This window comes from Vanessa cardui, chromosome 9 (assembly GCF_905220365.1).
Source record: "Vanessa cardui chromosome 9, ilVanCard2.1, whole genome shotgun sequence".
NCBI classification, from domain to species: Eukaryota; Metazoa; Arthropoda; class Insecta; order Lepidoptera; family Nymphalidae; genus Vanessa; species Vanessa cardui.
In genome coordinates, this window is record NC_061131.1 from 14,130,085 (window position 1) to 14,155,037 (window position 24,953).

A 24,953-nucleotide genomic window follows, 5' to 3' on the forward strand; every position below is an offset into this window, starting at 1 on the left:
CTTTTATTTTCAAAACAGTAGGTGATCACGTTGTTAATTAATCACAATTTGAAGTAGATGTTGAAACTAACAATATGAGCAATTAAAAGCTTTTTGAATTATAGTAGTCATCGCAATCAAACAATTGAAGACGCGTTGGCGCTATTTTTTTACTACAACAGGCAATACCATCCATGGTGAAAACATCATATTTGTGGGTTTAGCTTTCGGCTTGTGTCGTGATTTGGGCAATGTCTTGTCTACATGTTTGTTTGTCCGCTAGCACGAGGGCGGTGCCAATACCACCGAATCGATGACGCGCGCACTGATATCCGACGATCCGAACAAACATATGGGACAGGTTCAACTAGGGTATGTATGCGATTGTACATACGGTACTAGTTGACACGGTGGGAATTACGGCTGACCAGCAGTAACCGAGCGATACTGACTTGCTGAACTTTGAAAGTAACGATCACTGCGATCGATATGATTATGGATATGGTGCATGATATTCAATCGAAATGCTATCAACCGAGTAACCACTGCTTTTCAGCTGTATTTTACCAGCCTGTTTATTGCTAAGGGTGTCGCAACGATATTTAAAGTAACTAAATTATTGATCAAAATCTTTTTTTTTTGTTTAAGACAAATATTCATAAAGGGTCTACAGATTAATAGTTTTACAAAATATGACAATTTATACCCTGTATTAGAATTTTCAATACTGAATAAAGTAATGTAAATATTTTTGATCATATTATTCGGAACTAATTAAACAGTATGTAGTATGTCGACGCTCTTGGGTATGTGGTACGTATGAAATTAATTTTTCACACGTCAACCTACAGCGATCAATCTAGATGTTTACATGAATTTGACAGTTTTATTATTTGATGGTAAATTGTATCTCCAGTATAAATATTTACCATCGTTCTTCTGTTATAGTAAATGCGTCACATACCCTATTTAAACTCTTGACGATTTTAGCAAGTTCCTTAGATCTTTGAAGAAATAGTTAATTAGTTACTTGAGGTCATAATATCTTTAAAATATTATAAACGCCAAAGTATGTTCGATCGTAGGACAAGTCACAAATCTTGCATGCTGAATTCTACAGTAAAGTAAACATCCGATTGTTGAACTAATATTATTATCATTGAAATCACGAGATATGATCGTTGTGATTTCTTTGATAATTTTTTTTTTAAATATGTGATAAATGCTAAAATGTTTTTGCTTGATTTACTCCTTAGTTTTCGGGATAAACAAGAGTCCTTGGAATTCCTGCCTTGGTTAGTAGTAATGTAAATTATTTGTAGTTGAAATATTTTACGGAGAGTTTGTGTTTGGTGGAAGGTTGTAACATTTTTGGTCCTGTTTTATATTTAACCTTCGAAATTGATGGATATTATTTTGTGGTATCTTAAAGTGTTATGGAATTTATCTTTGAACCTGTTAATGATGACAGAATATGATGAGTCAGGGGTTAACTAAACCCATGATAAACCTCTTCCAATAGAATAAAAATTTTAGCTAGTTGCTAAGAAAATTTGATTAGTACCAGTTGACCTGATTCTTTTCAATTTCGATGGTTTATACTTGTTTTATTAACATATTGTAAAGACATGCTTACTAACACTTCACCTGTAGAAATATTTTCACTCAGCGTCCCTACATGTATATAAATTTCAATTTGGACTTCAAGAATAGATAACGGAATAGGTGCGAAAATTGTAAATGCTGAAAATGTTACATTTTCGTTATCACACGTTTTCTAATATAGAATAAACCGTTCAATATACTTGAAAATTTGAAAACTGGTCGTAAAATGCTTGATTTTAATCTTTGACCCTTCTCATAAATGACTAGATTACCTTGTCCAGTTTATTCTATATGTTCTATCGCGATATTATTCGTGTCAGAAAACTTGTGACAACGAAAACTAAAAGATACTATTTTCTCGATTAAGAATCTAACAGCGTCTTGGTACGAGTGTCTTAGTTATTAATTTTTGTTCATTTTGTTTATTTATTCCTTTGTTTTCAGACTTATACTATGCATTCAGAGCGATATTTTTTTTACATACACGATTTAAACAATATTCCCTTCCCATTGTAACCTTCAGAGTATGATGTCGTTTTGTCGTTAGCTCTATGTTTCGTTATCAGACGCGGTGTGACACGGTGTTATAATCTATGCAAACTCATTTGTTTCTTATGTACAAATTTTACTGCCCGTATGCTGTGTTGGTAAGCCTTTGACTAAAGATCGGCTATTATCATCACAATGCCTCTAGAGAGCTGTCAGTTTCTTGTTAACGATTTACAATTTGCTATCACATTTATTCATGCCTCGTTCGTCATGCTGAAGGGATTACAGCTGTGAATAAAAAAAGCTAAAAATCCTTGAATTACAATTGAACGTTTTTTTATATTTATTTTCTCTTTAACTTGTTTTTGTTGCAATAGGAACACGAATTAAGCTAATAATTTCGTTTGTAAAATATCAGTAAATAACTTGAAATTATGTTATGGAAAGTTTGACATTCTCATGAAGTTATGGAATTTTTATCGTCAATTTTGTATCCAGTCGATAATATCGGTCAGGTACTTGTGATCTCTGGGTTGGATCGAATTTGAGATAGCATTATATCAAACAGATTGAAATTGAGAACGATACGAGAGAATCGCATAATACGACAGAGATAAGGAGATTCACTGCAGCGCTGGATTATTGTATAAAACAATAACATTGACTCATGTTTCGGAATTTTTATCTTCGACTGTTGGATTTCTGTCTAGTCTTTATCATTCGTAATGTATTTGTATCGTTCTTCTTCAATACGATCAAGTTTAGTGTTTAGTGCGGTCATAGTATTTTTTTCTTCACCCAAAACAGATAATTAAAAATTAAATTTCACCTTTAATATTGTGTGGCTAAAGTTCAGTTCAAACCTTTGAGGCGAAACACAGCATTGTTTTTTACCTTGACCTAGGATATTACGTAAAATAAAAAAAAATTGTATATACAAACAATGACAGATAAAAAATATTTATACAATATATAGTTCGTATTTGTTATACGCAAGGTTAATATATAATCTGTGATATAATTTTCACTAGTGAAATTGCACGTTTGCACGAATGATTTTTTTTTTTAATTTGTCAACTTTATAGAATATGACTAATCATTTTCACTGTGCAGTCAACACGTACAGTTTCATAATAAATAACTTTAATATATAGTGATTGAAGAGCCATATATAGGACGTAATTATGATAAAAGCAAGAATTACATTACGGCTAATGATGATATAAATAATGTTGATATTAATTTATTACGATGAGGATATGCCTTATATGGCAACAAGTGAAGAATGTACTTATAATAATAAATAATGTAAGGTTAACTACGGTTTCAGTCTATTTAAGGGAGGTTTTCAAGTTAGTACATATAACATGGCCCTTACACCCTTTCATAAGTCTGCATCGCGCTCGGTTCTCATTTGTTTGGGTATACTCAAATAGCCCATTCTATTGATAAAACCAAATAAATGTATCTCCTCTGTGTGCCAGTCTTAGAATGAATGTTTTATTTTAAAATGTAATATGCTATACCAGCTTCTCCGAGCGTTTTTTTTTACACTTGTTAAGCGTTACTTCTTTTCTTTCGTGTGTGGTGATTTCGAGGTCTGGTTTTGCCCTCTCGTGAAAACGTCTTGAGAGCCTAAAACGCAAAATCATTAATTTACGATCGGTTACGTCGTTTTGACATGTAAGCGTCATATTATTTAAGTTAACAGTTCCAAATTTTGCGACCAATATTTTTTCTTTCGAATTGGTCTTTATCGTTTAATTATCGCAATCGAACTAACTCTCCGGCTTTATATGATCAATTAGCGTTAAATTTCCCGACAAAGCAAACGTTAGCAGGAATCGTTATAACAACAGCTATCGAATGAAATGTTTAGTTCTCACAGAGGTTGTTTGAAAACAATATCCGATACATCGGACGTTTACCTTTATTATCGTGAATTACACGTTAGCGATGATATGTTAAATGAAAGAAATTATATTTGTATGTACAAGATCCGTTATACATATTTATATACTTCATATGTTATACTTTACACAAGTAAGTTTAAAAAAGACTTAAGGTTTCTTACTGTTAAAGGTTAAACCTTATTTAAAAGTAGTCTCAAAATTATAATTTTGCCTTTGGCTTTAAGCTCGCCAAAAAGATCTCTCTTAGCGGTAGAGCTGGATCATGTACACCTTCTCTGTCAGTTTTTAAGTTTTAGTATTGTATCCAATAAAGTGTTTATGTATTGTTAATGATTGTGGTATTTTTTTTATCCTCAGCGTATGTAATTATACTTACTGGCTCCTTTTAAAATGAAGTGGGTGGGCATTAGTTCTATAAAGAGTTGTCTGTAAGACTATTGCCTATATTAAAGTTTTCATGTGTCCTGTCTTATATCAGGTCAACTTTTAAAGACAAAATATTACACTATATAATAAAATCTATAGAATCTAACTTGTTATGGTGATACGTTTGTCGATAGTATTTAAATGTATGAAATAAACAATTTTGTATATTCATATAAAATGACATGTTAAATAATTTTAAACATATGTTATAATTAACGTCAGTAATAATTATCTCGACGCTGGCGATACGATCATCATGCAACTGTGACAACCTAATTTACGTTTACGTAAACATGTAGGTTCTCTCATTAACGTTGTATTGTGCAATGCTCTTATCTATATCGTTTACAAGGTATTTTTTAACATCTGTCTATATTATTTAATCTTTTATTGTCGTTAATGCGTATTATGCGTCATTAATGCGTCTTTTTTTAGTTGTGTATATGCGGAGTTCTAGAATATGTCCTTATGTGTTCGCACACATGCATAAAACAAACACATAAGTCTAAAAATGATGCTTTCCTCAACTCACCTCGAGGATTGTATTATATTTCTTATAGTTGCTATGTCAATGGACGAAAATGATCAGGATTAATTAGCATAACAGCATCGTTCTTTAGCTTCCAAATTAAAAAGAAAAGTTATATACATATCTACAATCTACATTTAAAATTTTTGTCATTATTTAATATTTAGGTTGTCGTTGTAGGAGAATTGAGAATTTTCTCTTCTCAATATGAATTCATTTCCTAATTCTATACAAATTGTATAAATTACAATAGATATTTGGATTAAGCAGTATGATGTAAGACTGAATTTGTTATTTTTTTATTTATTTAAATCAGGTAATAATGCACGCTCTGAATAAATGGTATAAGTTAGTCAATACTTTCATTGAGTTATGTTAATCATGGAGAAATTGACTTAGTTGTAAACGAGTAAAAAAAAGAAATTGTCGTACGTCACGTTTTTTTATGTCAAAGCAATCCATCTTTGGTCAACTTAGTACTTAATTGATGGCTCATTTAAGTACTTCTATATACAGTAGCGTGCAAAAGTTTTGGGCCACTGGGATTTTTCCATTTGATTGAAAACAGACATTTTTTTTCATTGGTCTATCGTTTAAAATATGTAAGATAGTTCGAATATAGACGAAAACATCAAACATTTGATTGGTTCGTAGCATATTTTACGTGTACTACGTAAAATAACTGATATTGATGTGCAAAAGTTTCGGGCCACTACACGCCTCGGCTTTGTACTCCCGGTTTGTTTAATTGTTTATGCCTGCTGGTGTCAAAAAATATTCCACAAAGGAAAAGTAGCCATCTTGTGGCCACGATGCCGAAACACACGAACATTCAGGTTCGCGAAATTGTAATTAAGCTTTCTTCAGAGGGAAAAAGCTCACGTTTTATTGCATGGGCTTTATCAGTTGGTAAAAGTACTGTGAATCGTATTATTTCCAAATATAAAACAACTAACTTATTGTGCGATAAAAAACGCAGCGGTAGGCCGCGAAAAACTTTAATTCGTGTCGACAAAATTATAAGAAGAAAGTGTGTTGCCGATCCGCGAAAAACTGCAGCTGATGTTACACGTGAATTACGCAGCGAAAATCTAGCCAATATTAGTCGCAGTACGGTGTCTCGACGCCTGAAAGACGTGGGGCTGATTGGACGTATTGGCGTGAAGAAACCATTGATTAGCAAAAAAAATAAGAAGGCTAGGTTGGACTTCGCAAAAAAATATCAACACTGGACAGCATCAGATTGGCGGAAAGTGCTATTTTCTGACGAATCGAAATTCCAATTGTTTGGAAGCGATGGTCAGAAGTACGTAAGACGTCCAACAGGTACTAGATATCATGTAAGGTATCAGACTCCCACTGTGAAACACGGTGGTGGGAACATAAAAGTTTGGGGAGCACTTTTTGCTGATGGCGTTGGTCCGCTGGTGGAAATTCAAGGTAATATGGACGCTGTAATGTATAAGAATATTCTGGTAGACCACATGCTTCCATTTGCGACAAAAAATTTGCCTCGTGGTTGGATTTTTCAGCAAGATAACGATCCAAAACACACTTCGCGTCTTGTCAAAAATTTTTTTAGGAGCCGAAAAGTCCGTGTACTACCCTGGCCGTCACAATCACCCGACTTAAATCCCATCGAAAACTTGTGGCAAGACCTAAAGGTTCGGGTTGGAACGGAAAATCACTCCAATAAGACAGAATTGTGGAATCATTTGCGAAAAGAATGGGAAAAATTGCCAAAAGACCGAATCTCACAGTTAATTGACTCAATGCTCCATCGGTGCGCTGCAGTCATCGATGCCAAGGGCATGGCAACAAAGTATTAAGTCAAATAATTAAATAGAAAACATTTATCCTTAATTCACCTTTGTTATTTTTGGTTTTTGATTTTTTATTTACATAATAACGTGTGACCCGATACGTTAAACAGTTATTAATAGAAATATTTTGAAAAAAAAAATGTTATTTGAGAATAATATCAATGTATATAAATCGTTATTTTCGAAAATAAGTAAATGTCTGTTATAATAGGCTGTTTTTATTTATTTTACCTTCGTATTGCTGCGCAATATTTATAAAAAATAGGATGGCCCAAAACTTTTGCACGCTACTGTATCATACGAAATTAACTATGAACTGACAATAAACGTTACGTGATATTATTATGTTCCAAAATGTATTGTACTCGATACTAATGAAATAATTATTCTAATAACTGTGTTCAGTTATAAGAACATTATGTAAAGTAATGTAATGTATTATGTACGCCTCTTGGTATTTTAGTTATTGTATTTTACATTCTAATAATGACCTTCGTCCGGCGCCTGTCGCACATTCCAAAAAGAGAAGATACCCTAAACTTAAATAAAATAATACGTTACACAGACAGACTTGGTGCTGTGCCAAGGTGAAACGCCCCCTATATTACATCATTTTGAAACGACTTTGTCAAACTAAATTGCACTCAAAATCCTTTGGATAAATCATAAAATCTAAAAACGCTCCCAATATTTCAGTAACGATGAAAAATCACCCTTATGTCAAGTGTCCTTAGGTTGAAATTATATGTGAAATTTCATGTGTGTTTGAGGAAATCAGAAATAAACCAGACGAATGTAATTTTGTTTATACTATACGGTGGTTCCCCGATCAATTTCGACGGCAACTCAATTTCACGCTCAACTGAATCCTGTTTCAATTTAAAACATAAAGACAAGATACGTACGTACATAAAATATTTGATAAATGTTTTAAATTCGTCTCAAACGCCTCGCCTTGGATTCGTGCCTGTGTCAAGTTACAATGTCAGAGACAGACACGAGAGAAAATGATACCGAAATTAAACGTCCATGAGTTAATACCTTCAAAACGTTGAGCAAATAGCGATAAAAAATTGTCGGCAATTGTTTCTTAATAAACATATAAAACCAGAAAAATGTAGTTTAAGATTCCACGTTTAAATTTTTACTAAATAACATGAAAGATATCTAAATAATAGATTATTTAAATGTCGAAAAGCTGAAGCGCCATTTTTTTGGAAAATATAACTTTAAAACATCTACTTTTTTATCCTTCTCTCTTCCCATTGACATATTCTTAATCTAAGATAACAAAATAATTAAAATAAACGAGCCAACTTCAGTGTCTTGGTGTGTGTGACAACTACGCTGGACACACGAAAAACGTCATACTACTTTAATAGTATGCGTGTACACGCCAACAGGCCAACAGTTGGCCATTATTTTTTGCGACGCGTTCTCGTTGGTAACAATATCTATACATATTAATAATCAAAGCTGTTACTGATAATATATGCATAATCATGCGGCAAAAGTGTTAACGTTAGCGGAACGCTGGAAATGATAAACTAGCTGAATGACATCTGCAGATTCGCTTTTGTTACGTCCGATGAGATTAACGATCTTTTAGCCAATCGATTTACTCTATTTAGTTGTTGGTCAGATGGCATTGTAATTAACAGTTTAAATACAACTACAATTATGCCTGAACGTACGTTTCAAATAAAAACTGAATTATAAATAAATTATCAAATAACAAATAACTAACTTCAAGGAGACCTTGAGGCTCTACTGAGAACGAAATCTGTTAATCAACAAAAGAGTAATACTTGAATATAACATTTCTACAGAGATCTGTTATAACTTAGATCAGAAGGGCCGAAGATCGGGCTCAGTAACGCGCTTTGGGCTTGTCTATCATTGGATGAATATAGACTGATTATTGAATTGATGATGATGACGGATTGGGAATGTCCTCCTTTTTTGAAGTAATTGAATTCAATCAAGAAGTGATTTGTGTTTAAAATTCACTCTAACAAAATGCATATTATAACAGAACTTTGCCCTTCAGTCGATAATAAATATAAAATGATGAATATGGCAAGGAAGATACCTATCAACGTACCAGGGAAACACGAACGCTAAGGAGGTTAATTTAGACATTCTGCAAACAATGCACATTCAGAGCAAGCGTTACTCATTCCTTCACGTGATTACATGAATAAACGAAAGCATAAGCATATAAGCATTGTAGTAAGCTATTGCCATTTTGTTATTGTGTTATAAAATATATTATACGTCATCGTAAATAAATAGATGTATCGTGTTAAAAACCGCAAAATACAATTAATTAACTATGATGTAAAATTTTGAATGCAGTTGTGGCTTATTTATGAAGAATAAAAAAAAATGATTGCGATTTTTATATCTTCATTACAACTGTCTGCTTTGTTTGTCTTGGGACAAGCTAGTAATATTGCAGAACCCAAGGTCTTGAGCTAAAAGTAAAATGTTTTTATTGTGATGAACATCTCAGTATCTTCACAATTCTGTAGTTAATTTGCTCTTTAAGCACATATTTGTGCGTACATGTGGTAATTTTGTCCTTCGCAGTTGACTACTTTCTTTTAAGATTCGACGCCGTGACTGAAATCGGTCAGTAAGTCATCATACGAAGTGATGAATTACAGATATTTATCTTGTCTAAATTTAAAACATGAACGACAAGCAAATGGTCCTAATGACTCATGTCAATTTGCTCTAAGACAGCGGCTTGCTGATTTCAATACACAACCAACCAAAAATTTAGTTCATTCGTCATTCGACCCGAAGCGGACCAATGATAATAATCACCAAAATGTTCCTTGGTTATAAAATAGGTCGCCAGAGGTTACTTAATGTAGTAAATAACATAGTTTTACTTAAAAAGGTAATTAATCTATTATCCAACATTCTAACTTAAAAATGTTTCTTAGAGACGATTGGTTAAATAAGGATAGATAGATAGCTAGCAGTATGTATGATGTGGCTGTTTTACACAAAATTGTCATAAATGACTCGCAGAATTAGAAAAATGTTTGCAAATCAATACTGAAAAGTGTAATGGAAAAATATCCGCCTTGTAAAATATCCAATGACAGATAATATATAAGACACTGTCTTATTAGCATGATATAGCATGATATTGACATAACGCGAAATAGAATGTAGTTTCACAGACCATTGTCACAAAAATTTGTAAAGCCATTGTGGGTTATTAAGAGATAAATTACCGTAATGAAGAACAATACGAGACCTTGCATTATGTTTAGTCGTTAATCTTCCTCTATGCGAATCGTGTGTCGAACAATAGACGTGTCAAACCCTCAAATTGCATACGATTGAGATTCTAAACGAGGAATTGCGGCTAAATCATATTGATAGATAGATAGGTTTATTAGGAAGATTTTATTCCGCCCGTCGTAAAATATAAATTTTCTTCATTCAAATGGATTCTTATAGGCGAATTTGTATCGATATGTTACAGTATTTTGTTAAATTTGGAGAAAGTTCCGATCAGAAATGGCGATTCTATCGAAAATAACCGTAAAAGAAACAGAGTATTTTTGCCATCTATTTATATATGTATCGAAAACATACCCAAACCAATGTCTCACAAATAACAAAGATAATTATATGGCATTGTTGCTCTTACTTAACCTTATTATAACAAACTAATGTGTCTAATTTCATCGAAATTCTGCCACATGCGCATTCCACCAACCCGCATTGGAACAGCGTGGTGGAATATGTTCCAGACCCTCTCCTTAGTGGAAGAGGAGGCCTTATCTCAGCAGTGGGAAATTTACAGGCTGTTACTTGACTATACTTTTACTTTTTACATTTTTTTTAATGTATATGTTACCTCGGATATATTAGTCACATTGTTGCTCTTACTTAACCTTATTATAACAAACTAGATCATCGTATAAAAATATATTTATGGTACTCTGGTTGACGAGGATTTAGGTCATTCATATGATTTCAAAGACACGTCTGATATATTGCAGGTATATTTATCGGCGCCATAATTGTTGATCATCTGATAGCAATCGATAATACCTTTGGGAATTTATTGATTATATGTGTAACTGGAGCGCAGTGACACGCTGACGGCTATGAGGTATTATTATTATACTGTAACTAACGAGGTTGATATAGGCTAGTTCGATATTTTAAGACAAGAAATTGATAATGTAGGTCAAAATTATTTTTATTATATTTGTTTTTCGAAAATGATAAATAGAAAACATGTCTCGAAATCAAAATTAATCTCTTAAAGTTAAATTTATAATTTCGTTATAAAAAAAACACTTAATTTTTTTTATGATCTTATGTACACTTTGTTTTATACTTAGTGAAGTAAAAAAAGATCTTTTTTACTATCGAATAGATTAATTTTTTATATTTTATTCGCTTTAATGATAATAATTGTAGACTTTTAATGATTTTGAAAAATAAAATGTAAAATTAACTATCTATTACGAAGTGTCAAATGTGAAACAATTTAAAATGTAATTGATGAAGTACGTACACTGGCAAAGTCGGTACTTAATACAAAATCCGTACTGTAAAGTCTATAGTCTGACAATACCTATACCGAGTATTAAATTATAATAAAATAAAACATTCGAATGGTATGTAGTTATATTTCAGAGTTTCCTGTTCTAATGATTATACCTTTTTCAACATGTCATATTAGATAACCATTCGAAACGACAATCACGAAATGATAATTAGTTGCAGTTTTTTATTGTCCATTAACTTTAATTACCACATGACTTGGTAATAAAGCGTAACTTAATTGGAATGGTAACTATTTACTCTAAATATCCGGCTCGAAGGATCATCTCCTGAACTGTGACTTAGTTGCTACAGGAGTATTATATGAATATTGGGATAGGTACCAAGTGTTCTTTGAGGGTTATAATAGAAGCTATTTTCTGAACCAATTATAACTTTACATTTAATTAGTCTTGAAAATACGATACAAAAATGTTATGCGTCTATTTGTATAATTTAACTTTCTGTAATTTGATGGGATCTGTGGGGGACAAGATCATGGAATTATGACTAAGCATTCAACGATAAATTATCCTTCGCTTTTTTATTCAATTAATTACGTCAATTATTAAAGTTATAAATAAATTACAACCAATAAACATAAGGATATAAACGGTCTATCTAAAAATGAAATTGACTATCGTTACATTACTTTGTCTAGATGCGATGGTATTTTTTACAATATCAACTCAATTAGCGGTACATTTGGACAGATGATAACTTTTATTTATGTGTTCAATGTTATGTTAATGTTTAAGATCAATTATCTTAAAGATGACGAATCCGACTTATACATGTAATAAAGAAGCTATATTAGTCACATTGATGGTTGATATTTCAGGAAGTACTTGATGGACCACTTTATATAATAATATGTGGGTATATTATTTACGTTAAGTGAGTTTTTATAAGTGTAACGATTCCCATTACGAATGCTCTTATATCTTATCAGAGTACAATTCCAATGGAAAAAAAACAAAAAATTTTGTGATATTCTTCTCAGTTTAGATATATTAAAAACCAAAACATTTATTTTTACATCGCAAGATTTTTTTTTTGTGTTTTTGATTCGTGGTTTTGTGAAAACCCAATAATACTATACAAAATATGACAATTAAGTTATATCATAAGAAGTCAAGTTTACTTTTTTTAATAAAAACTTTTTGCAATAATTTTAATGTCGGACCAATCACGGTATTTCCCTAAACGTCAGAGTATCGTATCGTGTTCATAGTTTTTTTCCATTCGTTTTTGTATAAAATACAATTCTAAGCGAAGATTGTTTGAAAAAAGAATTGAAGTTTTTTTTTTTATATATACAAGACGTTATATTGCGACAATTTCTTATAATATATTTACTCGTTTCCACTACATCACTCTGTCCTGTTTACAGCTTATAAATAATATTGATTTGTATAGAATCATGTTTTTTATTAATCCAAAATATTATTTACATGCTGTATTTATTGTAAATATATTAAGTTATTAATTTCATTTGATATATTTTTTAAATCTATAATAAAATATTTTATTTTATCAATATTAATCACAGAAATGTGATTATTATTATTTTTTAATATTAAAAATAAACCCAATAAGATTTCGATCTCATAAGTGTATGGTGAAATTACGTATTCGAAATTCAAAATTCAGTATTTTTTTCTTACTAGAGATTTCATTTTAGTACAAGTCACCAATATTGGGTAAATGTAATTATGTCTTGCTTGTTCAGTTATTATTATTTCTTATTTATCTGTCATTACTGTAGTCGTAGAGTTGTGTACGATCTCGACATTTCCCGATTCTAATGATCTTATTCGCACAGTTTCGTCGCTGGTGTTATACTTCGTGAGCGTATACCAGCCTTTGAGAGGATGCTATGGAGAGCTTGTAGGGGAAACGTATTCCTCAGGCAGGCTGAGATCGACACACCATTGGAGGATCCGTCGTCTGTAAGTAACTTTTTTCCCTAAAATAGAATATCATAGATGTGAGCGAAAGCGACACCTGAATGTTTACATCATACCAATATACGTAGATAATTCTATCTCAGAGAGTCTTGCAAACAACTGTAAAACCATGTAAAAGGAACGGGCTTCCTCCTATTTAGGGTTTAATTACATAATTTCCTCACGATTTTTCTTTTCGTATTTCGTAGTACGACATGAACAATATATATTCTCTGTTGTGCTTGAATACGCGTTTTAAGTGTTGTCTGCGTCTACTATTGGCTGTAATATTAAATTCTTTTTAAATTTAAATGTCTGTGATGTTTAAATTTGGAGCCAAATGTTGGTTACGATATATCAACGTATATCCTTATAATTGAATGATTTTTATCTGAAATATCTCATTTCAATTTCATGTTAAAATGGAAGATAGTTTACCTACTTTAGGAGTTAGGTTAAGTTAGAGGACTGTTTATTGTAGGAACAGTTAAATGGTTCATTCCAAGGTTGAACCATGACGAGCCCTATTCCGATTATGTGAAATAATGTACTGAACTTCAACATTACATATTGAATCAAAAATATAGTGAATAAGTATTTTAAAATTGAAATTAAGAGAATGGAAAAATCTTATAACAAATCTCCAAAAAATGGTATTTGCTGATACAAAGAGTTATTCAATAAGGAAACAAATGTCAAAGTCAGCAAACATTCAGATTTTCTAAGAATGATAAGAATAACAAGTTTTAATGTGTTTATTATTATTATTATAAATACAAACACACTTCACTTATTAGTGTTGTGTTCGGATGATTTGAGTCAGCACAAGACACACAACGTCTTGGTTCCCAAGGTTGGTGACATATTGGCGTAAGATGATTAATATTTGTTACAATGTCAATGTTTATGCTGTGTTGCGTTCGGCACCAATTATCACCATGGACAGATGACAAATTTGACAGTGGCTCTCAACTTAAATAATACTAATAGTCACCCCCCGAATTCAGGTAATTGGTTGACATGTTTAGGTAAAAAAAAGTAGCCGATGTCCTTTTTTGGAGTTTGCTTCATACGAAATTTCATGAAATTCTGTTCAACGGTTTGGTCGTGAAAGAGCGGCAGACAGACAGACAGAGTTATAGTACGACACAAATTAGATGTTGCATCGGAAAATGCTATGGAATGAAAATAAAACCGATTACTGCCGATTTACACAACCAATAGAAATAGCTCCCTATGGCGCCATTCGACGCTATTCGTCGCTATAGATTCTTGCGTCAGAGAAAGCAAGTGCATGTAAATCGACGTGTCAAATTGACGAATATATTAGGTCATATGATATTACAATTTATTACGTTTGTACAAAGATCATATTCGCATGAGAAATAATATATTGATAATTTGGGATAGCGTACTCAATTTGGATGTGATCCGCTTTACGAATTTTGCCGATGCTAATACATCTTAGTTGTGTCGTACTATACTTTCACATTTATAGTATTAATGAATATAGATAAGTGATATTAACAAATCTCTTTCAGTCGGACCAAGTATACAAATCGGTGTTCATCATATTCTTCCAAGGAGATCAACTGAAGACGCGCGTCAAGAAAATATGCGAAGGGTTCCGTGCGACGCTGTACCCTTGCCCCGAGGCGCCGGCCGACAGGCGCGAAATGGCTATGGGCGTGATGACCAGGATCGAGGACTTGAACACGGTAAGGAATTTGATTGTGTCAAATTGAAACATACTTTCTTGAATTTGGGAGCCCCCCAAGTATTTCTCAATGTTTAAATGAAATGCAAATCGTGTCGATAGCGTGCCCGGAATATAAATACTATCGAGTAGAGTTTTGTAACATGTTGTTTTTTTACTAAATGGATTTTATTAATAACAATCAACAACAGCCTGCAAAATTTCCACTGAGTTAAGGCCTTCTGCGTCTGGAGCCTGAGTCGAGATGGCCCAGAGAGTCGGAATGGCCCAGTGGTTAGAACGCGTGCATCTTAACCGATGATTGCGGGTTCAAACCCAGGCAAGCACCGCTGTTTCATGTGCTTAATTTGTCTTTATAATTCATCTCGTGCTCAGCGGTGAAGGAAAACATCGTGAGAGTCCTGCATGTGACAAATTTTATAGAAATTCTGCCACACGTGCATTCCAGGAGGCCTTTAGCCCAGCAGTGGGAATTTACAGGCTGTTGTTTGTTTTTAAGGCCTCCTCTCCCTTTGAGGAGAAGGTTTGGAACATATTACACCGCGCTGTTCCAATGCGCGTTGGTGGAACACATGCAGGTTTTCTCACGATCTTTTCCTTAATCGCCGAGCACGAGATGAATTTATAAATACAAATAAGCACTTGAATATTCAGTGGTGCTTATCTGGATTTGAACCCGCAATCTCAATATTAATATCTCTCGACAAATTAATAACATATTTATACTAAAAAGTTGTGTACAGATACATCCTGATAAGGCAAAGGCCTTCTTTAATCTTGCTTCGAGTAATGAATTTAGATTTTTATTACTTACACGCATATTAAGCACATCTAAATTGAGTAAGGCTTGAACATTTTCCGATTAATGTGTTTTTTATTAATCTGTCGTTTAAAGGAATACAAATATGGTGAATTGAAATTATTCTAGTGAAATCGAACGCATGGTATTGGGATATAGATTAATTCATGTAATTGTTGATGTAAACGTTATCATTAAATTATGATCATCATTGCCAACCCTTATTCGTCCACTGCTGGACATAGGCCTCTCCATGTGATGTGATCTATCTTCGGCTACACGCACCCAGCCATGTTATTCGATGCCAAGTTACGTTTTCTTTCCTTTCAACCTAACGGCGTTGAGCTGAAATTAATTAAAATTGTATACAAAACAGAAACGTATTTATACAGTAATAGTTTCTTAATTTAGATGCCATTTGCTTAATATGACTGTTCCTCAGATTTATTCTTTTTCATTAAAAATAATATCTCAAGGTTTAATTCTACAAAATAAACGTCATATTTAATCTATTTTACGATCGTCACTACATTCCGCGTCACGTGGTTTACAATATCTTCTAAAACAATTGCATATTGAACGTTCTTAAATAATCGTCACAAAGCCTGAGTTGTACGTCAGATAAATAATAGAATAATAATCATTGAATTAGAAGCATATGTATCTGTTTGTTCCCTCGAGTGTGTAAATTCAAATAGAGATTATTAATATCGTATTAAGCTTGTGTGTGAAATTTTATTACCCTATTGCTACTTAATTTCTCTGGAGTGGTAAGAACGCGTGCGTCTTTAAAGATAATTGCGGGTTCAAACCCAGGCGAGTAACACAAAATTATTCAGGTGCTTAATTTGGGTTTTCCCGTGCGTGCATGTGTCTCAAGATGCAATTCTGCGACATATGGATTTATCAACCTACATGTAAGCAGCGTGGTGGAATAAACTCTAAATCTTCTCCTCAAAGGCAGAGTAGCCTGGGCAGTTCCCGGTAATATCAACATTCCGTACCGGCAGCAGTATAAAACTATCTTTTGCAGTGTTAATAATTTTTTGCTTTAGATTTAAAAATCAGTGCAGTTCTCGTATGTTTGTTTTACCAATTGAGTTATCATTGAAATTTGATGTATTATTTGGTTCTGGTCTCGTTCTCTAGGTCCTCGGCCAAACCCAAGACCACCGTCACCGCGTCCTCGTGGCAGCCGCCAAGAACATCAAGAACTGGTTCGTGAAGGTGCGCAAGATCAAGGCCATCTACCACACTCTGAACTTATTCAACTTGGACGTCACCCAGAAATGTTTGATCGCTGAGTGCTGGGTGCCCGCACTGGACATGGAGACCATACAGCTCGCTCTGAGGAGAGGAACGGTAAGGGAATTCTTCTTGGATTATTCTATACAATGTATATATATACATCATAATTTCGTTAGGTTTTGTATTCTTTTTTGGTTGTTTGGTCTTTTGTGGCGTGTTCAGTAGTAGGTTAGACAAGAGCGCTCGGCTCAATCTAATAAAAACTTGAACTAAGAACTCAAATAATCGGTCGAACGTAACTGATTCCAGGATTAGTGAATTTTTTTGGAATTATTAACTCTGAAAAATTAAATAAGTATAACGAATGCATTACACTTTTGATAGTTTATGTCTGTAGATTATAATCAAATCAAAATACAAAGAGTATTTTGATTTGATTTTGATTTGATTGTACACCAGTAAAAAAGAAACACATATACACGGTTAGATGAAAGATGTACAAGAGGCGGCCTTATCGCTAACACAGCGATCTCTTCCAGGCAACCTTAGGGTAGAGGAAAACAGATATAGAAAAAGGTAGGTTATAATGTTCACGTATTAACATACGGTGATCTATTGTTCATTTATCATATGTTTGGTGATACAGGAACGCAGCGGCAGTTCCGTGCCGCCGATCTTGAACCGCATGGAGACGCTGGAGGACCCGCCGACCTACAACCGCACCAACAAATTCACCTCCGCCTTCCAGAACCTCATCTACGCGTACGGAGTCGCCACCTACCGCGAGGTCAACCCGGGTGAGCACAACTATTCTAATCTGGGACGAAGTTTTAAGGAACGTTCAAGCCCGTCTGGGTAGGTACCACCCACTCATCAGTTATTCTACCGCCAAATAACAATACTCGGTATTGTTGTGTTCCGATCTGAAGGGTGAGTGAGCCAGTGTAACTACAGGCACAAGGGACATAACATCTTAGTTTCCAAGGTTGGTGGCGCATTGACGATTTAAGGAATACTTAATATTTATTACAGCGTCATTGTCTATGGGCGATGGTGACCACTTACCATCAGGTGGCCCATATGCTCGTCCGCCAACCTATACCATAAAAAAAAAAAACATTACGTAACCCAATTTTTGAAGATTTTTGAGACCTATGATTGATAGCACACCTTGGGAATGAAACGAAAGCCTCCTGGCTATTTCATTTCATTTAAAATGTTTATATAATATTTAATACATGAGTCGAGATGGCCCTGTGGTTAGAACGCGTGCATCTTAACCGATGATTGCGGGTTCAAACCCAGGCAAGCACCGCTGATTTATGTGCTTAATTGGTCTTTATAATTCATCTCGTGCTCAGCGGTGAAGGAAAACATCGTGAGGAAACCTGCATCTGACAAATTTCATAGAAATTCTGCCACATGTGTATTCCACCAACCCGCATTGGAACAGCTGTTGTTGTTGTTGTTGTTGTATATAATACATGAGACAAAAAAACCCGCTGAGTTTCTTTCGCTGATTCTTCTCAGGTCAGGGTATTTCTTTTCCGAACTGTACTTACTGTTTCAATTGACCATCAGTAAGAAAGTGTAATACTTCTATATTGAATAAAGCAATTTGAGTTTGACTCCTTCCCGCCCCTGTAACGCATCGTAACGTTTTACGAGACACCCCCTCCCCTTCAAATTGCGTTACGTTATACTTGAACGCCCCTTACCGATTGATTCCATTTGTCAAAATAGGATTAAAATATCTAAATTTAGATACACATAAACTTAACATGTAAGTTCGTATATTGTTATGTTACAAAATCAAAATCAAAATAAACTTTATTCAAGTAGGCTTTTATAAGCACTTTTGAATCGTCATTTTACAATTAAGTGAAGCTACCACCGGTTCGGAAAGTAGATTCTACCGAGAAGAACCGGCGAGAAACTCAGTAGTTACTCTTTTTTAACATTTAAAAAATACAACGTCGTGTTAATTAAATACAATTATTTCAATTAATGTATCCTGCTTGGATGTCAACAGGTATTAACTCCACGATTCAATTCAATTCGACAGTTACTGTATAAATCTTGACCGCGTGGAATGGTGGCAAGAATGCTAGCAGCAATTCCTCTGGGCAAATAACGAACCAGCCCTCCTGTCGTAGCCCTCCTGTAGTTTATGATCGATAGCACACCTTGGGAATGAAACGATCGCCTCCTGGCTATTTCATCTCATATTAAATTGTTTAAATAATATATGAGACAACTAAAAAAAAAAAAAAAAAATCCCGCTGAGTTTCTTTCGCCGGTTCTTCTCAGGTCAGGGTATTTTCTTTTCCGAACCGGTGGTAGTGTTTCAATTGACCATCAATAAGAAAGTGTAATGCTTCTATATTGAATAAAGTTATTTGAGTTTGAGTTTGTCACCAGTGGACAGTATTATTGATGTCAATGTAACTGTCGGCAGCGCCGTACACGATCATCACGTTCCCGTTCCTGTTCGCGGTGATGTTCGGCGACCTGGGCCACGGCGCGCTCATGGCCGCCTTCGGCTTCTGGATGTGCTACAAGGAGAAGCCGCTGCAGGCCAAGAAGATCGACAGCGAGGTACTAACGAGGCTCACCTCGCCTCACCTCACCTCGCCTCACCTCACCTCACCTCACCTCACCTCGCCTCACCTCACCTCACCTCACCTCACCTCACCTCACCTCACCTCACCTCACCTCACCTCACAACACCTCACCCCACCTCACCTCACCTCACAACACCTCACCCCACCTCACCTCACCTCACCTCACCTCACCTCACCCCACCTCACCCCACCTCACCTCACCTCACCTCACCTCACCTCACCTCATCTCATCTCACTTCACTTTACCAAACTCTATTGTCATTCTGGCTATTGTAAGTTTCCTCACGATCGATATCCTCCGTCAATCACAGTATTAGATGAATTGTACACACAAATTGGACCTTACCACGAAACTGAGGCGCTGGGTCATCTTTAAACCCGTAATCATCGGCTAAGGTTTACGTGCTAAGCCCTAAGGCTATCTTGGTTCTACACCGAACGATATATACTGTGAGTAAAGTCTAGACACTAAAGAAATAAGTTCGCGATAATAGTTTTGGTTTTCACAAAATATATAATAATAATATACTGTAAAAAAATCATAAATAAATTACTATAAGCGAAGTTAGTTTTTATATAATAATAAAAAAAGAACTATAAATCAGAATGCGATTGACGTGTATTCTCTTTCCAGATCTGGAACATATTCTTCGGCGGTCGTTACATCGTCCTACTGATGGGTCTGTTCTCGATGTACACCGGCCTCATATACAACGACATATTCTCGAAGAGTCTCAACATATTCGGTTCGTCCTGGCGCAACAACTACAACGAGTCCACGCTCAGGGAGAACAAAGCCCTACAGTTGAATCCCGACTCGGAAGACTACTTGCAGCATCCCTACGCCTTCGGTATAGATCCCGTTTGGCAGGTCAGTGTTGCTAATTCAACAACAACAAGTAAATTCCCACTGCTGGGCTAAAGGCCTCCTCTCCCTTTTGAGGAGAAGGTTTGGAACATATTCCACCACGCTGTTCCAATGCGGGTTGCTGGAATACACATGTGGCAGAATTGTCACATGCAGGTTTCCTCACGATGTTTTCCTTCACCGCTGAGCACGAGATTAATTATAAAGACAAATTAAGCACATGAATCAGCGGTGCCTGCTTGGGTTTGAACCCGCAATCATCGGTTAAGATGCACGCGTTCTAACCACTGGGCCATCTCGACTCAATTGCTAATTCATCTTTACTTTATAATCATTTGACAACATCCGTGGTCGAGTGGTGTGTTCAGTTTTCGTGGGTACTCCACTCCGAGGTCCCGGGTTCGATTCCCGGTCGATTCAATGTAAAGTTCATTAGTTTTCTATGTTGTCGTGGGTTATGTTTGTGGTAGCGTCGTTACTTCTGATTTCCATAACACAAGTGCTTTAGCTACATACATTGGGATCAGAGTAATTCATGTGATGTTGTCTAGTATAAAAAAAACAATAGTATTTCAAAATCACAAATAAATTTATAATTTATTTATTAAAACCTAAATCTGGGTGTGTACTGGTTGATTAAAGTCCATGTACATTTTAATGGCAGGAGAAGTATGCATAAACAATTGACTATCAGTACATATTCCGTACAATTTACTACTAGCTCTACTAAATTAAGCTACAAAAACGTCTCTATAATGTAACTACTTATATCCACTTAAATTTCAATTCAAATCTTCTGTTAAACTCTCTGACTGTTCTATTTATATATTATGTTACGTATTATTGATGACCATTTTCTATTGACAACACATGTTAACATTTTCAATTTCATATCTTTTTGTAATTTTATATTTTCAAATTATTTGATAAAACCTTTAATTAGGTGAGTAGTACAGTGATATTCGTGATAATAATTTTCGTATGTTTGTTTATAGCTGGCCGAAGCTAATAAGATTATCTTCATGAACGCTTACAAGATGAAGATCTCAATCATCATCGGAGTATTCCACATGTTGTTCGGTGTCTGCATGTCGCTCTGGAATCACATGTAAGCAAATATTTTTATATATGTATATCTTACCTACTTATGTTATGCTTTCCTGCAAACAGAGGAAGTGAATTTGTGACGAGGAACGGAAATATGCAACAGGAACAGTGTACTACTTGATTCAAAAAACCGGCAAGCTGTACATTATATATGTCACCGTAAGATTATAGTACGACACAACTTAGATGTCGCATCAGCAAAATTCGTAAAACCGATCACATCCGAATTGAGTACGCTATCCCAAATTATCAATATTTATTTCTCACGCGAATATGATCTTTAATAACGCACAAACGTAATAACTTGTAATATCACATGACCTAATATATTCGTCAATTTGACACGTCGATTTACATGCACTTGCTTTCTCTGACGCAAGAATCTATAGCGACGAATAGCGTCGAATGGCGCGATAGGGAGCTATTTCTATTGGTTGTGTAAATCGTAGGTAATCGGTTTTATTTTCATTCCATTGCATTTTCCGATGCTACATCTAATTTGTGTCTTACTATACTTATAAACATTGTTTATATTTATGACGACCTCCATGGTCGAGTGGTGTGTACACCGGTTTTCATGGGTACGCCACTCTGAGGTTCCGGGTTCGATTCCCGGCCGAGTCAATGTAGATTACCATTTAGTTTTCTATGTTGTCTTGGGTCTGGGTGTTTGTGTTACCGTCGTTACTTCTGATTTCCATAACACAAGTGCGTTAGCTACTTACATTGGGATCAGAGTTATGTATGTGATGTTGTCTCATATTTATATTTATTTATATTATTGCAAATTGAATAAACGTGAAATAGATTATAGTTTAACGGTATTTGCAATTTTACGGTGAATTAATATGGCGGATTCCGGGGTAGCGGGGGGCATATAACGTTCAACCAATCAGCGCGCGAGATGCATTCCGTTCTACGCCAGTTCACAATTTGACCGCTTCCTTCGACAGATACAATATAGCGTGAAATGATACGTTTAATTGCAATCATATCTCACGGTTCACAATATTTCGACAAAATAAAATCTGGCTCGTCAGATTGTAATTTAACGAATATTGTAATCTTACAGTGACATATATGTATATATGAAAGGCAACAAATTTTTAAACTATTTTACTACTCATGAATGTCTATTATCTGTTATAAACTGTTGCTTTATATAATAAATATATGCGGCTTTATCCGCGCGAAATTTATAGAAAACAAACTTACTTCCAACCCCCGCTTTAGCCTCTTTATGGTAGAGTTTCGTAAAATCCATTCTTAACTGATATCTATTTAAGGAATCCTCAAATACATTATTAATATTAATATATATATATATTTTTGAGAATAATTTTTTATTTATCATTAATAATTTCTAAAATATTTACATAAAATATTCTAATATTACTCCATATAGTCAGTTAGGTTAAACTTTCTCTCATTACGATTAATAGACGTTGCACTTTTAGATCAATCTTAATTACATTGGTATTAATTAAAACATCGTACTATCTAATAACAGATACTTTTAAAGTGGCATCATATGAAGTGTATTGTATGATAGATACAAATGATCAAAAAATTGGTTGCCCGTAAAGTCGGGCAACCTTTGAGTGGTTAAATAATATTAACGCGTACAGGCAGGCTAACTGTGCTCGAGTGGAAGGGACGCGTGCCTTTCACTTTTTATGTCTGTCTCTCTCGCTCTTAGGCGGGCTAACCACGCCCGAGTGGAAGGCACGCGTGCCTCTCACTCGCTCTCATTGTGAGCGCATAACGTGAGCGGAGCGTAACGCAGTTTCTTGAAGTGTCACCCGCCAAACTAATTTTTAAGACGTTGTCACGTCAAAATAAGTTAGCTGTTCTTTTTATAGATATATTTCTCTGTCCACAGATACTTCAAGCGTCGCATCAGTATCTACGTAGAATTCATACCGCAGATTATGTTCCTGACACTGTTGTTCTTCTACATGGTACTGTTGATGTTCATCAAGTGGACCACGTATGGACCCACCCCTCCCTTCTACGGTAGCCAAGATCCAGGTTAGTTTAACGGTCATCCTGATTTGATATCTAGATTATTAATTGATCCGTACTCAAATTAAATTGTATTTAATGTTACTGAATAAGGAATGTTAGGGTCTAATAAATTAGCTCGTTTTTTTTTTATTTAGGTTTCATTCCTTTTTTAAGAGATAGTCGTTAGGTGTTAGGCACAAAAACAAAAAAATACCAAATGTACTTTGGCGTTTTATCCTGCTTCAAAAAATTTCATCTAATACATGTTTTAGTATCAATTTACTTTAAAAAATCCCTTTTGGGATCAATAATTATTAATAATTATATATATATGTATTTGTAAAGACGTATTATTCGATACAAGATTTTGTAGATGATAAAAAAGCGTGGAATTAATACCTGTTGACTTCCAGGCAGGATATATTAATTTAATAATTGTATTAACTTAAAAATTAACTAACATGACTGTATTTTTTTAAATGTTGAAAAAGAGTAACTACTGAGTTTCTTGCCGGTTCTTCTCGGTAGAATCTACTTTCCGAACCGGTGGTAGCTTCACTTAATTGTTAAATGACGATTCAAAAGTGCTTGTAAAAGCCCACTTGAATAAAGTATACTTTGATTTTGATTTTTGCTCGTGGTTTCATTCCTTTATTAAGAGGTGGCCTTTAGGCGACCACAAAAAGTACCAATAGTACTTTCTTGGGGTATAATCCTGTTTCAAAAAATTTCATGTAATACAAGTCAATGTTTTAGTATCAATGTACTTTAAAAAATCCCTTTTGGGATCAATAATTATTAATAATGATATATATATATCGCATCCTCCGTACGTTCGGGCTCAGATCGCTCTTCTTCCATTACTTAAATTTTAAAAATAAGACCGTTAACGGAATTTACAATATTTTATTTTTACGGAACAAATCGATATTAACAAACGAATGCTTGACAGCTACCAAGAATGCAGTGTTGTCATTTCGCAAAAGCGATTTCATACCAGTGTCAACTTCAATAATTTATTAACTGTAACATCAAGGCATAATTCTTGATCGTATAGATGACGTTGCTCATTCTTCGACATATATATGTATGTGTAACGTGTGTACAAATGTATCGCAGAGATCGTGAAGACGAGCGGCTTCTGCGCGCCGTCGATCCTGATCACGTTCATCAACATGATGCTGTTCAAGACGGACGCCAACACTCGACCGCAGTGCGACCCCACCATGTTCGCCGGACAGATCGGCCTGCAGAAGGTACCCACTGTGCTCTGTGCTCATACTGTGCTA

The 24,953-nt window shown here is 34.7% G+C and overlaps 1 protein-coding gene across 3 annotated transcripts in view; it reads left to right on the top strand.

The window, feature by feature from the left end:
* LOC124532209 (V-type proton ATPase 116 kDa subunit a 1) overlaps nucleotides 1-24,953 on the top strand; it is a 35,106-nt gene that overhangs the window by 6,994 nt on the left and 3,159 nt on the right. Inside the window, exons 4-14 of one of the 3 annotated variants that reach the window (XM_047106963.1) lie at nucleotides 263-351; nucleotides 1,236-1,274; nucleotides 13,171-13,297; nucleotides 14,836-15,012; nucleotides 16,960-17,172; nucleotides 17,705-17,855; nucleotides 19,517-19,656; nucleotides 20,317-20,553; nucleotides 21,546-21,658; nucleotides 23,540-23,688; nucleotides 24,784-24,920. In XM_047106963.1, coding sequence (XP_046962919.1) covers nucleotides 263-351; nucleotides 1,236-1,274; nucleotides 13,171-13,297; nucleotides 14,836-15,012; nucleotides 16,960-17,172; nucleotides 17,705-17,855; nucleotides 19,517-19,656; nucleotides 20,317-20,553; nucleotides 21,546-21,658; nucleotides 23,540-23,688; nucleotides 24,784-24,920 — 1,572 coding nt within the window. The remainder of the gene's footprint in view (nucleotides 1-262; nucleotides 352-1,235; nucleotides 1,275-13,170; nucleotides 13,298-14,835; nucleotides 15,013-16,959; nucleotides 17,173-17,704; nucleotides 17,856-19,516; nucleotides 19,657-20,316; nucleotides 20,554-21,545; nucleotides 21,659-23,539; nucleotides 23,689-24,783; nucleotides 24,921-24,953) is intronic. The other 2 variants (XM_047106964.1, XM_047106965.1) reach the window with 2 other exon arrangements.